The sequence below is a fragment of the Lontra canadensis genome, unplaced genomic scaffold, assembly GCF_010015895.1.
Source record: "Lontra canadensis isolate GAN:19392208 unplaced genomic scaffold, GSC_riverotter_1.0 scaffold75, whole genome shotgun sequence".
NCBI lineage: Eukaryota > Metazoa > Chordata > Mammalia > Carnivora > Mustelidae > Lontra > Lontra canadensis.
The window spans coordinates 6,907,324-6,924,663 of NW_022631069.1; the positions used below are offsets into that span (position 1 = coordinate 6,907,324).

A 17,340-nucleotide genomic window follows, 5' to 3' on the forward strand; every position below is an offset into this window, starting at 1 on the left:
CCCAACCTATAGCTTAAGATCAATTTATACACTTTTTAGTAAATGTGCTGTTGCGTGCCTTTAGAAATATTTGCTTAATTTAAATATTGAGTCTCTCAAACCATGAGAATGGATTATCTTTTGTTTTTTAATTTCTTAGTGATATCTTGTAGTTTTCATTGTATACATCTTACACATTATTTGCCAGATGTATCCCTGTTCAATAGCTTTTTGATGTTGTTCTAAATGGTATTACTTAAAATTGCAAATCCTGATACTGGTTTATATATAAAGACAGATAATTTCTGTTTATTACTGTTATATCCTGAAACCTAGTTAAATTCATTTTTAGTTCAGGAACGTTTTTAAAATATTCTTTAGTATTGCCTACATAGATGATTATATTATCTGTGACTAAAGACAACTTCTTCCTTCCTAGTCTTTTTACCTTTTATTCTTTTTCTTGTCTGCATGTACCAGAGGCTAGAACCTCTAGTATAATGTCGCGTAGAAGTGTTGAAACCTATACTGTTGCTTTTAGGGAAACTTCCCTTATGAGCTATATTTTTTCCTACTCCTGCAACATTCATTATCTTAAATCATATTTGAAGTGTTCAAATGGGTTGGAAGAAATAATGTTTAGCAGTTGACTGCTATACTACTACTATATTATAAGCTAGGATTTGTATTTTAGACTAAAGAATGTTGTAGCAAAGAGTGAACTTGTCCTCTGTGACCAGTATTTATTGCTGTAATAAATCTGAGTGGTGATCATTTGAAATGAACACGCTAACATAGTGTTGCAGGATGAGTTGTAAGGGAGAAGTTAGCTTCAAATAAATAAAAGGAGAGCTTCATGAGAAAACAGGCAAGACTACCATCACACACTCACTCTATCATGTTGTTCACACTTTAAACAGGAAGTTACATTTTCTAACCATGCTATTCATTAGTACTAGGCGACTTCAAGAAAAAGGAAGTTTTTGATTTGAAGTACCATCTTTTGATAGCATAGTTCAATTTGTGAGTTTATATTGACTAGCTGATGTTTAGGGTTTTTTCTTATATAATGGAAAAAAAATACCTTGAAACAAAACAATTAGATAAAAGGAAACTTTTCTGACAGAATTTTCTAGCCCACTGAATGAAATTCTTTGGTGTTCAGAATGATCTGTTTTGTAAATTGCTACATATCTAGTGACCTGGGTACCCACTTCCTAATATTTTGTCAGCAAATAAATAAGAGAAAGTAAAAGTAGGATTGAAGAATAAATTTTGGGAAAGGGGGAAAACTTACAAAGACTTTGTTCAAGGCTGAAACTTGCATATGGCCTGTGTTACGTGAATTTTGCAAGCAGATAAATCAAATGACATGGTTAGTTATGGTAATTTGAGGAGTTATACTAACTGCTGAAACAAGTAGGTTTATTTGAAATGCAAAGACTGTATTGAACAGGATATATTTCAGGTATGGCTCCTTAAATGGTATGAAGCTATTTTCCCTTTATGCTATTCTTGGCAATACCATATCTCTGAGACTCTTTTCCTTTCTTTCCTTCTTTTTTCTTTTCTAAAGATTTTATTTATTTATTGGAGAGAGTGAGTGAGAGAGAGAGAGAGCACAAGAGGGGGGAGGTCAGAGGGAGAAGCAGCCTCCCAGGGAGGCTGATGCAGGATTCTGTCCTGGGACTCCGGGGTCATGACCTAAGCATAAGGCAGTTGCCCAACCAACTGAGCCACCCAGGTGCCCCATCTAAGACCCTTTTTCTTTCTTTTCTTTTTTTTTTTAAATTAAGATTTTATGTATTTATGTATTTTGGCAGAGAGGGAGAGTCAGGGAAAGAGAGGGAACACAAGCAGGGGGGCGGTGTGAGAGGGAGAAGCAGGCTTCCTGCTGAGCAGAGAGCCCAATGCAGGGTTCCATCCCAGGACCCTGGGATCATGACCTTAACTAAAGGCAGATGCTTAACAACTAAGCCACCCAGGGACCCCTAAGACTTTTTTTCTGATAATGTCCTTAGAAGATCATCTTTATTGCTAAAGTAATATTGGGAAACAATTCCAGTTACTTGAGAGCTGGTTATAAAGGGTAGAAGTGCTTTACTGGTGGAAGTGCTTTATTACTGACATGGTATTTTAATTTTATGTCCTTCAGATACTTGGATTTGAACTGCATTTTGGAATTCATCTACACTTAAAATGCCACCAGCAGTTGGAGGTCCAGTTGGATACACTCCCCCAGATGGAGGCTGGGGGTGGGCAGTAGTAGTTGGAGCTTTCATTTCCATCGGCTTCTCCTATGCATTTCCCAAATCCATTACTGTGTTCTTCAAAGAAATTGAAGGCATATTCAGTGCCACCACCAGTGAAGTATCATGGATATCCTCAATCATGTTGGCTGTCATGTATGGTGGAGGTAAGTACCTGTGAGGGCCTGTGATTTGGTTCAACTCAGTATCATTTAAAAGCTCTCAGAAAAATAACGTGCACAGCTGATTTTTCTTACTGCTCTCTGCTAGATTCTTAAGATGTAAACACAAATAAAGATTTTTCTTTTTCTTTTTTAAAGATTTTATTCAATTTTTTGTCAGAGAGAGAGCTCACAAGCAAGGGGAATGGCAGGCAGAGGGAGAAGGCGGCTCCCCACTGAGCAAGGAGTCCAATGCAGGACTTGATCCCAGGATCCTGGGATCCTGACCTGAGCTGAATGCAGACGCTTAACTGAGCCACCCGGGCATCCCACAAATAAAGGTTTTTCTTAAATTGATGTTGGGAGAATTAAAGTAAATCAGGCTCACCTTAATAGCATAGTTCAAAGTCTCGGGTAAAATCTTTTCATGGTATTAGATTTAAAGAACTGAATAAAATCTTCCCATTCTTCCTTGTGATGTTATTCATCCTAAAAGCATTTCAGCTGAACTTTAAACTTAAGTTTCATCATTTTTTTTCCCTTCTGTTTTCCTTGACATGTTATAAAGGAAATGTGAAGAGTAAGTTGCTTAACTAACATCATTTAAAATACTCCGTTTCCCCTTGGACCATCAAATTACAATGTAAAATGTAAAACTCAAAACCTTCCATAGTACTTAAAATACAGTTGCTTAGTGAGATTCTAAAGCCAAGTGTATTTATTTACTGAGATTGACAGTGTCTCACGTTGCTTAGCCAAACTTTCACCTCTGTTAATACTACTTTTTGGTGGCAGTTTAGTATCTCAGATTATTTTCACATGTAGCTTCTTAATAGCCAATACAATGATTCTGTATGTTGACTATAAAACCTTAGAATTGGAATTCTTGGAATTCCAATAACCTGGTGGCAGAGTCAACCAATGTTTAGCGATATGCACATATTTCATACTAGGCTAGATATTGTGAGTGATAGAGAACACTTGGTCCTGATCCCTGCCTTTGGGGAGTTTATAATCCTATTGAGACAATACCATAAACTCATGAAACAAGAATAGTTAAAGTCATAATTTAACTAAATATAATTTCATTGCATACAAAAAACAGGTAACCTGGTTGCCTTAGAGGTGAATTCGGTGACTGGGAACAGAAGTGGGAAGACTTAAGTTTTTTCACTGTATATCTTTTTATTTTATGCCTTTTGAATTTTGAAGGTATGCCTATTCTGTCAAGTACTTTTAAGAGAATATAAGTGCTCGGGCGCCTGGGTGGCTCAGTGGGTTAAGCCACTGCCTTCTGCTTGGGTCATGATCTCAGGGTCCTGGGGATCAAGCCCTGACTCTCTGCACAGCGGGGAGCCTGCTTCCCACCCTCTCTGCCTGCCTCTCTGCCTACTTGAGATCTCTGTCCAATAAGTAAATTTAAAAAAAAAATCTTAAAAAAAAAAAAAGAATATAAGTGCTAAATTGTAGTACTTATTTTCTTTTTATAAGTTCAGAGAAGTCAAAAGGGACTTTGGATATTATCTAGCTTCTGAGAGCCAGTAGTTTTGGAGGCTTTGAACTCTCATCTGCCAGGATTTTCTAATCAGGTTTTAACTATGATGACTGAGAGAAGCTGGTATAAATATTATCCAGACGTACTCCAGGTGCTTTAAGCTGACTATAAACCAGAGGTTCACATGTACAATTTGGAGCTGCCAAAAGAGCTTGAGAGCCACTTGCATTTTGCATCAGAAGTAAGTGATGTCAGTTGTACTAATGGCACATGACACTTTCTTCTGGGAAAACAGTTCCTTCTTTGTCCTCACCCAGAGATAACTAGCACATTTCTCTGAATTTGTGTTATAAAAGGCCTATGAACTGTACCCCACTCTATTTTTAATGATAGCTAATTGGGGCCATCCTTCCTGAAATAACTCTGAAAGACAAATTGTGTATCGAGAGCCTTGTGGCAGAATTTTTACTAAATGGGTTATTTTGTTTCGATTGGCTCCTAGGTGGCATATCCCCTAAGAGTTATCATCAGTTTCACAACTGCCACAATTCTTTAACTTAATGTATTTGGCCCACACCCTCAATGCTGATGTTTTGAACTATGAGTGGTTTAGCATTTTTAAATTTTTAGTACTTTGGTTCAGAGATATGTGCTGATGCTTGTTAGAGTATAAGTATTTTTAGAGAGGAGATTTTAGTTGCCTACTCTTCTATTTATTTGAGTTTTTCCTAATTTTTTTTTTTAAGGGAAGTGTAAATTTGCCTGTTTTCAGTTTCACACTAATGTCCTTAACATTTCCTAGTTTAATATTGCAGATGTTACAGTATTTTTTTTTTTTTAGATTTTGTTTATTTATTTGACAGAGTTACACAGCTAGAGAGGGAACACAAGCAGGGAGAGTGGGGGAGGGAGAATAGGCCTCCCACTGAGCAGGGAGCCCAATGTGAGGCTCTATCCTAGGACCCTGAGATCATGACCTGAGCGGAAGGCAGACCCTTAACCATCTGAGCCACCCAGGCACCCCTTACAGATGTTACAGTATTAACTTCTTCTTGTGTGTGGCAGGATTTTGATCTTTGTAATTCTTACTGTACCAAAATCTATTTCATGACCAAATTATATGGAAATATTTCATGAATATTCTTTCAGTATTTAATTCTTTTCATCTTATACAAGCTGTAAATTCAGGCTATTTCCAAACCAGTCATGGTCTGATATTTTCATGAAGTGACTTAGAAATTCAATGAAAACTTCTTTATACATATCCTTGGTTGGGCATGAAGTCTTTCCTGGCAGCCAGTTCTTGATCCAACCCTTAAAGAGACTTAGTCCTCTGAAACACGAGGATATCAAAAAGTTTGATTCTGGGGCACCTGTGTAGCTCAGACTGTAAGGCACCTGCCCTCAGCTCGGTCATGATCCTGGTGTCCTGGGGTCAAGCCCTGAGTCAGGCTCCCTGCTCAATGGGGAGCCTGCTTTTTTCTCTCCCTCTGCCACTCTCCCTGCTTGTGCTCTCACTCGTGCTCTCTCTGATAAGTAAATAAATAAAATCTTTAAAAAGAAAAAAATGGGGCACCAGGATGGCTCAGTTGATTAAGCAGCTGCCTTTGGCTCAAGTGATGATTCCAGGGTTCTGCGATCCAGCCCTGCATCAGGCTCCCTGCTCAGTGGAGAGCCGGCTTCTCCCCCTCCTTCTTGCATGCTTATATACACCATAATTTGAATCTGGGTTCCCTAGGGTCAGAGCTGACCTTTTAATTGCATCATACTGCAACTTGGAGTATAATACTAGAATATAAGTAACTGCAGAATTTCCCATAGTGTTTATGGAAATAGAATATGTCAACATATAACCAATAATATATTCTGAATACATACATTCTATATTTGTTTTAAAAAATGGACTTACTGTCTTCTAAGGAACTAATTATAGAATAAACAGAATAAAGTCTGAATTTACTGTGCTAATAGAAGAAAAATATAATTTTTATGCCTTCTGCTTTATAGCTTAGTTCCAAATATATGGAGTACACATAATAGAGAGGAAATGGGCTGGGTTTGAAACTTGGTCCTCGGTAGCTTTGTGACTTTGCAAAGTTCACACATCGGTTCATTTCCTTGTGTGCCCTTCCCCACTGATGCATTGCACTGATCCTGTCTGTTTGCAGTCATCTACCTTAAACAGGCAGATGAGGTATGGTGTCATGTAAAGAAAGTTGCCATTCCCACAAGTCCATATTCATGCAGTACAGACATAGGTATATTCTTCTATAAAGAAATAAAATGCAATGAATGTCATTCAGGATAATCAGAAAATATTGTTAGTCTACTTAAGAGTTGTGTTACAGTTCTTAGTTTTTTTTTTAACGACTTGAGAGAGCCAGCAAGTGCATGCGGTGGCCGGGGAGGGGCAGAGAGAGAGAATCTGCCAGCTGACTCCCTGAGGAGTGTGGAGTCCCATGCAGGGCTCAATTTCACCACCCCAGATCATGACCCCAGCCAAAACCAAGAGCTGGAGGCTCAACCGACTGAGCCACCCCCCAGGCACCCCATGTTATAATAAACACTTAAAAATTTGGAAAGGCGAATAGGGGAATTATAGATTATATCTGTTTATAGCAAGTAAGGAGAGCCCATTTGATACTCATATTTGAAAACTGATACATTAACTGCATCAAGTCTTTTTCTTCCTGATCCTTATGATACTTCACATTTTATATGGGTCCCTCTCTCACACTGAAGGAAAACTGGTATTTTGGTATGGTTCTATTTGATTATCAGAGGAAATTTAATTTGATTATTTTAGATAATACTCCATTTCCCATCTTCTTGAGTTGTTAGATCCAAGATATTTTGACCATTATTTGACTTAACCTCCTGCAAGCTTTTTTTTTATTTTTTTTTTTAACAGTATTGCTACCATGAAACAGTATTTTGGGCATGGAACCAAGTTAACTCTAAAAGAAATATTCAATTTGGTACCTGAGACATCTAGGTGTAACTGGGAACAGTTTTTGTTTTCAATTTAGATTTCCTAATTACAAAGCTAGTTAAACTTGAAAAAAATAATTACATATTTTTCAGGGAATTTTTTTTCTTTTTTAAAAATATGACACAAACTACATTTATGGTAATGTGTGAATAATGCTCTGATAATCATCATATCAGAGTGCCTGTCCAGAAATTAAAACAGAGCAAACTTAACTAAATCTGTTTGTCATATCTTAGATCAACAAGCCTATGAATATCCGTTAACAAGTGTTTTCAGCCAGTTATGCCTTATAATAGGAAGATTAAGGAACCAGAGTCTGATATTTTAGTAAAATTCCATCCAATATTCATAAAGAAGATACACAATGATGGTTTTTAGAATCTTTATTTTCTAATACACATTCGGTATTCTTACTGTTGTCTTTGTTTTTATCTGTTTATTTTAAAGGACTTGTAATTTAGTGTCAATGCCTTGTGTAGATACGAGGGAGTTGGTTCCTTTCCTCTCTGCTACTAAATTTCTGGTTCTCTCCTAGGTCCGATCAGCAGTATTCTGGTGAATAAATATGGCAGTCGTCCAATCATGATTGTTGGTGGCTGCTTGTCAGGCTGTGGCTTGATTGCGGCTTCGTTCTGTAATACTGTTAAGGAACTTTACTTGAGTGTTGGAGTCATTGGAGGTGAGTTACTGTTGATTCATTTTCAAGCATTAATTTATTGCTGGCTATTTGGTATTCATTTAATGTTCATCTTTCAGATCTTTTGAGTGAAAGTCCTATCTTAAAGAAATTACTTGATTATCATTATGAAGAGCTGTAAATACATTAAAGGGTACAAGAAAAACAAACTTCTAAAGAAATTCTTGTTATATAGTGGGTGTTCATTGTTGAATGAATGAATGAATAATGAAAGAGATGGTGTGCCTGGGTGGCTCAGTCATTAAGCATCTGCCTTTGGCTCAGGTCATGACTCCAGGGTCCTGGGATCAAGCCCTGCATCCATCTGGCTCCCTGTTCAGCCAGAAGTCTGTTTCTCCTTCTCCCACCCCACCTGCTTGTGTTCCCTCTCTTGCTGTGTGTCTGTCAGTTAATTTTTTTTCTGTTGAATTTTGTTTGAAAGAAAATTTTTTAGTTTAGTTTTATTCCACCTTTTCCCCTTTTCATCTACAATTTCAGGTATTCAAAACTCACAATATTTTACGATTTTTATCTAGTATATCATTATTACAAAGTTGTTCTCCATGCCAAGATTATGAATGTATTTGCCTACTTTTTAAAAATTGTGTTTAATTCCAGTGTAGCTGGCATACTGTTTTTATTAGTTTCAGGTGTACAATCTGGTGATCCAGCAATTCCATATATTACTCAGTGCTTATCCAGATCAGTGTACTCTTCATCTCCTTCACCTATTTTACCCATCCCCCTAACCCTTCTCCCCTTGTTCTCTGTAGTTAGGAGTCTGGGGTTTTGGCTTGGTTTGGTTTGGTTTGGTATGTCTCCCCCCTGCCCCTTGGTTCATTTGTTTCATTTCTTAAATTCCACACATGAGTGAAATCATATGCTCTTTGTATTCTTTTGCTGGATTATTTAACATAACATTATACTCTCCAGATCCATCCATGTTGTTGCAAATGGCAGGATTTCATTCTTTCTATGGCTGAATAATACTCCATTGTATAGGGGTGCCTGGGTGGCTCAGTGCATTGAGTGGTTGAGCATCTGACTCTTGGTTTCAGCTCAGGTCATGATCTCAGAGTCCTGGGATTGAGCCCTGCCTCGGGCTTTGTTTTCAGTGGGGAGTTGGGGAGTCTTTCTGAGATCCTCTTCCTCTTCCTCTGCCCCTCCCCACTCTCACATGCATGCATGCACACACTCTCTCAAATAAATAAATCCTTAACAAAAATAATATTTGTGTGTGTGTGTGTATGTATGACATCTTCTTTATCCATTCACCAGTCAGTGGACACTTGTGTTTCTTCCATACTTGGCTATTGTAAATAATGCTACAGTAAACATCAAGGTGCATATATCCCTTCAAACTGGTGTTTTCATCTTCTTTGGGTAAATATACAGTAGTGGAATTACTGGATCATATGGTAATTTTACTTTTAATTTTTTGAGGAACATCCCTACTATCTTCCCACAGAGGTTCTACCAGCTTGCATTCCCAACAGTAGTGCACAAGGGTTCCTTTTTCTCCACATCATCCCCAACATTTGCCGTTTCTTGAGCTTTTGATTTTGGCCATTCTGACACATATGAGGTGTTATCTCTTTGTAGTTTTAACAAGCATTTCCCTGGTGATGAGTGATGTTGAGCGTCTTTTCATGTGTCTGTTGGCCTTCTGTAGGGGGAAATGTCTAATGTCTTCTGCCCATTATTTAATTGAATTATTTGGGGTGTGTGTGTGTGTGTGTGTGTGTGTGTGCTATAAGTTATTTATATATTTTGGCTACTAGTCCTTTATCAGATATGTCATTTGCAAATATCTATTCTCATTCACTAGGTTGTCTTTTTGTTTTGTTGACTGTTTCCTTTGTGGTGCTGGAGATTTTGTTTTGATGCAGTCCCAGTAGTTTATTTTTACTTTTGTTTCCCCTGGCTCAGGAGACATATGAGAAAGATATTATGCTGATGTCAGAGAAATCACTGCCTCTGCTCTATTCTAGGATTTTTATGGTTTCAGGTCTCACATTTCGGTCTTTACTCCATTTTAAGTTTATGATTGTAGATGGTGTAAGAAAGTGGTCCAGTGTCATTCTTTTAGATACAGCTGTCTAGTTTTCCCACCACCGTTTGTTAAAGATACTCTCTTCTTCCCATTGCATATTCTTGCCTCCTTTGTCAAAGATTAATTTAATTGACCATATAATCGTGGGTCTATTTCTGGGCTCTCTATTCTGTTCCATTGATCTATGGTCTATTTTTGTGCTTGTACCATACTGTTTTGATTACTACAGTTTTATAATATACTTGAAATCTGGACTTGTGATATCTCCAGCTTTGTTCTTCTTTTTCAAGATTGCTTTGGCTATTTGGGGATCTTTTATAATTCCATACAAATTTTAGGGTTATTTATTCTAGTTCTGTGAAAAATGCTGTTGGTAGTTTGATAAGGATTGCATTTAATCTTTCCCCCCTCCTTTTTTTACATTTAAAATTTCTGATTGGAAGAGAACATTTTACATAAAATGAGAAGAAATATGAAACTCTCTTTGTTCCCACATGGTTAGTCAGTTTGTTCGTTTGCTCTTTTATTTCCTCAAATATTTATTGAGTAACAACCATGTGTGTGTCAAGCAATATTCTAGATTTTCTTGGGAATAGAGCAACAACTAGGGCTAAATCATACCCTTTAATAAGGGGACAGACAGTACTACTCACAAATGTATGTATAAGTAGGAAGAATATCAGGTAGTGATAATGCTATACAAAGCCTCAAAACAAAATGTTCTGACAGGGAAGGACTGGTAGATTGGTAGTCTACAAAGGTAGGTCGCTCTGAAGAGTTGACCTTAACCAAGAGATATGAGTAGCAACAGGAAACAAGCTTTGTGAAAATTTGGGGCAACCCAAGCCCCAGGTCAACAGTATGCTTATTGGCACAGGTGAGAATGGTCTGGTATGAGATGAGGAAGGGAGGTAAAGGCCAAGGTAAAGGTTATGGATGGGAAGCCATTAGCAAGCCTGAACTGAGAGAGTGGTCTGCCCTGGTGTATTGGTTTAAGCCTCTGTGAATACCTTAAACATAAATGGTAGGGAGCTGGAGCAAGTTGGGGCCAGGGAGAGCATCTAGAAGTTATTTGAATATTTACTTTTACTAGCACTGTTTATTGAATAATTCTATAGTAATTTAAAATTTCATTTTTACATTAAATCACATATATATATTAAATCATTTTACATTTTATGTTATATATATTAAATCATTTACATTTATGGAGCGCCTGGGTGGCTCAGTGGGTTAAAGCCTCAGCCTTCCGCTCAGGTCATGATCCCAGGGTCCTGAGATCTAGCCCCGCATAGGGCTCTCTGCTCAGCGGGGTGCCTGCTCCCCCAACGTCCTGCCTGCCTCTCTGCCTACTTGTGATCTTTGTCAAATAAATAAATAAAATCTTTTTTAAAAAATCATTTACATTTATATATGGATATCTATCTATCTATCTATCTATAAAATCAGGTATGTTCCTGGACTTTCTGACCACTTTCACCGATAAGTGTTTACCTGAGTCAGAGCCACACTGTTGTAATAATTGTAGCTTTTAGAAGAACACTTAAATATCTGTTAAAGTTTGTCCCACTCCTCCTGTACCACCAAAAATTTCCTGGTTGACTCCCATGCATTCTTCTAAGTATGTTTTAGAGTCATTTTACCTATTCCAAATGAAATGCACTGACATTTCATTTGGAATAACATTAAATTAATGCATTCATTTGGGAAGTACTGACACCTTGATAATGTGCTTTATTATCCGAAAACTGTGTGTATGTGTGTGTGTTGTTTTTAAATTCAGTGACTCTTTAGGAAAGTTACACAATTGTAGTGAGCATATTCTTGTAGTGAATATACATTACATGTTTGTTTTTTTTTTGTTTTTTTTTTTTTTACTTTTTGATACTGCTGTAAAAGGAGTAATTTTGTATTGCATTTTCTGTTGTAAAACTTTTGTCTCTAGTTGTAACTATCTACTTAATGATCGTCTATTGTTATAGTGACTCCTCAGATGATTCTGTAAGACTAGACAAATAGTTTTTCACCTTCAAGTAATATAAGCAACAGTAATAAAAAGAACATTTATTGAGTGCTTTCTATATGCCAGGCACTCTTCTAAATGTTTTACTCAAAGTAGTATTGTATGCCTCTTTTACGTATCAGGAAACACTCATGTGTCTGATCTTACCAGCCAGTAAATAGTGATGCTGAGGTTTGAACCCACTTAGATCTCATACTTTAAACCATTATGCAGTATGTCCTGAACTGGTGAGGATTTTTGTCTCTTTTGCATTTTTTATACTTCTCGTCTTAATTTCTTTGTCTGGCTAAGTAATTCCTAATATGTTTGTGACATTTATGTGGTTCTTTTTCCCCCATCCTCCCAGGTCTTGGGCTTGCCTTCAACTTGAATCCCGCTCTCACCATGATTGGCAAGTATTTCTACAAGAGGCGACCGTTGGCAAATGGACTGGCCATGGCCGGCAGCCCTGTGTTCCTCTCCACCCTGGCCCCCCTCAATCAGGCTTTCTTTGGTATCTTTGGCTGGAGAGGGAGCTTCCTAATTCTCGGGGGCCTCCTCCTAAACTGCTGTGTGGCTGGAGCCCTGATGCGACCAATAGGGCCCCCAGCGACAAGTGCGGGGAAAAGGTCCAAAGAATCCCTTCAGGAACCTGGGAAATCTGAAGAGAAAAAGGGGTCAAGTGATGCAAATACAGATCTTATTGGAGGAAACCACAAAGAAGAGAAACGGTCAATTTTCCAAACAGTTAATAAATTCCTGGATTTATCTCTGTTCACACACAGAGGCTTTTTGCTATACCTGTCCGGAAATGTGCTCATGTTTTTTGGACTATTTACCCCTTTGGTCTTTCTTAGTAATTATGGCAAGAGTCAACATTACTCTAGTGAGAAGTCTGCCTTCCTTCTTTCCATTCTGGCTTTTGTTGACATGGTAGCTAGACCTTCTATGGGACTTGTAGCCAACACCAAGTGGATAAGACCTCGAGTTCAGTATTTTTTTGCGGCTTCTATTGTTGCAAACGGAGTGTGTCATCTGCTAGCGCCTTTATCCTCCAGCTACATTGGGTTCTGTGTCTATGCTGGATTCTTTGGATTTGCATTTGGGTGGCTCAGCTCCGTGTTGTTTGAAACCCTGATGGACCTCGTTGGACCCCAGAGGTTCTCCAGCGCCGTGGGATTGGTGACCATTGTGGAATGCTGTCCTGTCCTCCTGGGGCCACCACTTTTAGGTATAGTATGCCCTACTCCCTCTTTGGTTCTATTAACATGAAGCAGGCATAGGAGATGGAAGGGTGCTAGAAAGCCAAGATTAGTAAGCTGCCTGGTGGCAGAAGGTATTTCCGATTCCTCTAGCCTCAGTGCTGGCACAGTGCTTGGCACAGCAGAACAGCTCCGATTCTTAAGGAAGTGAATTACACTCAACCATCCACCTGAAAGGGGAGTCACATATTTTTACAAATGGCATTCTTTTTTGAAGTATGTTTTCTCTTCAAAAAATTTATGTGCTTGTTGTAGAAAACATGTAAAATACAACTCCATCTCTGGTAATAGCTACTATGTAAGCTCATGGTTTACCAAGGACTGTTCTAACCATTTTCTATATTCTCTTATATCTCACAAGCCTATGAAATAGAACTGTCGTAGTTCCTACTTCATAAGAAATAGAAACTTTGAAAAGTTAAATAATTTGCCTTGTGTCACATGGCTAGTAAGTGAAGATATGATTTGGGAACTGTTTCCTAAGGTTATTAAATACTTCATCTTTTTAAATTAATAGTTCATTAGATAATATTAGTGAAAATACAATTTGGCCCTCCTTTTAGATGTATACTTCTTGAAAGTATTTGGCTAGTGAGTGAGAATACATGAAAGAAGTCCTACAGCTATCTTTTCATATTGTTCTTTTCCACCCCATATCCAGTGATTGCCAAGACTTGTCAATTTTCACCTCCTAAGTCTCTATAATCAGCCCATTTTTCCATCACACCACCCTATTCACAGCTCCTGTCTCCCATCTGGGCTGCTGCTTCCCATAGCCTCCTGGCTGGTGTACCCATATCCACTCTATCCCACCTTCAATCTGTTTTCTACACTGCAGACAAAATTTATCTGTGCAAATACAAACCTGATAGCCCAGCTGATTAGATCTCTCCAGTTGCTTCCCATTGTTCTCAGGGTGGAGATCAAATTCCCTCCTGTGGCCTGCAAGGCGTCCCCCAGCCTGGCCACCAATCTCTGCAGCCTCATTTCCTGTCACTCACCTTTTGTTCTCTCTATTCCAGCAACCCCGCCCTTCCTCCTTCCCCTCTCACGTCGCAGCTTCCTCCCACCTGCCTTTGCACTTGCTGTTCCCCGGCCCCAGCCTTCTCCCATCCCCTCCTCCTGGATAACTCCCATCCCCCTCTAGGTCTCCACTTCATTTACACTTTAAGAGAAGCCTCCCTGATCCTGCTTGCTGCAGCCAACCCCCTATTTTCTGCTTGCAAACCCCCCTTGTCATGGTTTGTGTAATTATTTGATTAACATTTTATTTCTCTTGTCCACTGAACTGTGAAGGTTTTCTCCTCTGTTCTCCCTTATCCTAAGGGCCAGCAGCCCAGTGCCTGGGACAAGTATAGGCACAATAAGCATTGCTGGATGGCCAGTGCCCTGATTTAGAAAAACACATGGAATGGTGTTTGAATTGGTTCTATTCGGTCCTTCTCTGAGGGATAGAGTAGGGTTTTCCATAGTTTATTCCTTAACATACCAATTGGATGAGATGCTAATAAATTCTATTATCATAAGGATTTCATGGCCAAAAGAAGATGTTGGGAACACTAAGTTTGATAGATGTCTCTACTAGAGGACCTTGCAAAATCTTTAATATGCTAATGCACACAGTGACCCTTCACTGGAGAAGCGTATGCTGAGCCATTTCCTAGGTCTGACTCTGGAAACACTTGGGAGGTTACAGGTCAGGCTTCAGAGTCAGACCTCCTGGGTTTCAAGCCAGGCAACTTCACTTACTAGCTCTGTGACCTTGGACAAGTTACCCAAGGTTTCTAACTTCAGTCAGCAGATTATACAGCAAGTGTGATGACAGACGCTGCCTGTTGTGAGGGTTAAGCACCTAGGATGTTGGGAAGGTGTTGCTGTTAGTTAATTCTGTAGCACAGGACAAGTGTCCCTAGGGCTGCTCTTTGGGAATGCTGATGTCAGCAAAAGAGCATTGGGCGGGATGCTGCAGTTAGGTCTGGAGCCTGGGGCAAGACTCCTACATCTCTCTGAGCCACACATTTTTCCATTGTGAAGGGGGAGACTTGATTCTACGTATCTCTAGGCCTTCCCCATTCCAGTTGGCCAAGATTTCATTACTTTCAAGTTGCTAAAAGTAACGGGATAGGCAAGGCTATCTAAAATCAAGTGTGATGTCATAAAAGATGAGATCATTGTTAGCAGTCCCTTTTTAGAAGCATTTGTCATTTGTGGGCTCTTTGAGGATTGGCTGACATCTTTCTGAGTGGATCCTTCAGCTCTCTTTGGGGGAAGGTGTACGTGTTTACGTCTATCCACATAATTTTGTTTTGGTTATCTTCAGGTAGTCTGAATGACATCTATGGAGACTACAAATACACCTACTGGTCATGTGGTGTGATCCTTATTGTAGCAGGCATCTATCTCTTCATTGGCATGGGCATCAATTACCGACTTGTGGCGAAAGAGCAAAAAGCAGAGGAGCAGCAGAAAAAGGAAAGCAAAGAGGAGGAGACAAGTGTGGATGCTGCTGAGAAGCCAAAAGAATATGCAGCAGAATCTGCAGAGCAGAAGGACACAGAAGGAAGTCCCAAAGAGGAGGAGAGTCCAGTCTAAACCTGTGCGGCCCAAGGGTCGGTGAAGTAGCTGTGACCCAAGATACCTGAAAATATCTACTGGCCTGTATTCCAGCAGTGGTGCTCAATGATGATAGTGGGCATATGTGTGCGAATCATACCAGGTGTTCATGGATGGAATTTTTGTTTCACTCCTTACCAGTAGCCTGAATTAAAAGTGCCATACCTTTGGGGAGGGAGTGGTTGGCAAAGAATGAGAGAAGGCGGTAGTGTGGTGGTTTTTTGTTTGTGTGCTTGTTTGTTTAAATCCTAGCTTTTAACAGTGTCCAGAAGATTATAATATGTGCCTTAAGTTTTAGTCTTTAGAACTCTTTAGGGAGCCTTAACTTTTTAAACCATTCTGCTGAATTCATCTATTTTAAGTGTTACATTATAAGGAAAAATAACAACTAACGTGTTTGAGACAAATCTAAAATTTAAAATTAATCTTGCTTCATTGTTATTTGTAATATACTGTCAGACATCATCACTGGAAGATTTATGAATAGAAGTATTGGTTGGAAGTTGGGATATTATAAAATCCTGTCTAAAATATTTTCCCCGTATCAGTAGTTGCCTGGCATAGTGCCTGCTAGCTATATATTTAGGAAATTTAAGGCGTAAAACTTTGGAAACATCTTGGCTGTTCTAGATACATTGTACTCAACAGCATCCCTCTGGAATCTTTTCTTAGGATGCTAATATTATTAGTGCTTGAGAATTTATTTCATTAAATTACTATTTTCCCTTTTCAAAGACACATTTTGAGTGGTTATAGACCATTGCCCCCTTTGAAATTACTTAGTACTTTTCACTCTAAAAGTTAATTTTAAAATATGCAAAACTATGTATTTGTGCCTCCTTAGTAAACACAACACATCTAATTAAATGTAGACAGATATTTCAAACAGCAGCTGAATTTAGCTTCAGTTTTACCAAAACCTTAGTTAAACTGTGAGACTTGGAATTTTTTGTTGTTGGTGGTGTTCCTGGAATTTTCCCCCCATAGATTCGTAGTGGTTCCATTTATATCTACGTCTAGCTTAGAGCTGTGTGTGAGATACTCAGTCTTTGTGTGTTTAGGTTTTGTTTTTTTGTTGTTTTTTTTAATGTTTGCTAATTAAAGCCAGAGTGATTTGGCCCCAGGCAAACCAGTAAGAGTAAGATAGGGAGAGAAGTTGCTCCGTTTCTTTTACTGAGAAGGCCTGGAAAAAAAAATTATGTTTTGCTTATAATTATTAGACACAGTCTTACTACTCCACAGAAACCTAAAGATATTGTGATCCTTTTTACTTACTTGAAAAGCAGAGAAATGAGTTTAGTATAAGGATTGGGAGGATGGACCAGAATGAAATCTGTAAATATTTTCTAACCTAGTTTCTTCTAAAATGCACACGAAGATGATAGACACTCAATAAATCATATCTAGTGCATTTTAAAGTATCATTGTAATTGACACAGTGAAAGTATAGGTACAAAACCTTTTGTGTAAGAGGCTGGCTTTTCCAAATAAACTTTTTTTTTCTTTTTATTTTTAAGAAATCTTTCTCCCTCTAAATGTTTATTTTCTTGAGAAAGTATTACTGTGTCTTCATTTTCATTATCAAGATCCAGTTTGGCCCTTACTAATATTAAATCATTCAGCTTATGTGCTGTGGGAGCTGTGTATATGGCTTTTTTTTTTTTTTCTTCTTCTTCTTTCCTCCTTTTCTTTAAGGCAGGGAAGAGGGGAATTTTGAAATCACCTCTCTGAAAGCATCCAAAGCAGTTAACCTTAAGGACACAATGAAAATTCCCTTTCTATGCCTGAGTGTCATGGCAGATGGAGAAGGAATTTTAGGGGAGAAGCCTGCTGTGATTGTTGGCAGGCTTGGCTCCAG

At 38.6% G+C, this 17,340-nt stretch overlaps 1 protein-coding gene across 2 annotated transcripts in view; it reads left to right on the forward strand.

Annotated features, from left to right (window-relative positions):
• SLC16A1 (solute carrier family 16 member 1) overlaps positions 1–17,125 on the forward strand; it is a 57,933-nt gene extending 40,808 nt beyond the window's left edge. For both annotated transcript variants that reach the window (XM_032881414.1, XM_032881413.1), the window contains exons 2-5: positions 2,135–2,395; positions 7,412–7,555; positions 11,975–12,838; positions 15,190–17,125. In XM_032881414.1, the coding sequence (XP_032737305.1) occupies positions 2,179–2,395; positions 7,412–7,555; positions 11,975–12,838; positions 15,190–15,461 (1,497 nt within the window). In that variant the 5' untranslated portion in view covers positions 2,135–2,178 and the 3' untranslated portion in view covers positions 15,462–17,125. The remainder of the gene's footprint in view (positions 1–2,134; positions 2,396–7,411; positions 7,556–11,974; positions 12,839–15,189) is intronic.
• Positions 17,126–17,340: the final 215 nt, after the last annotated feature.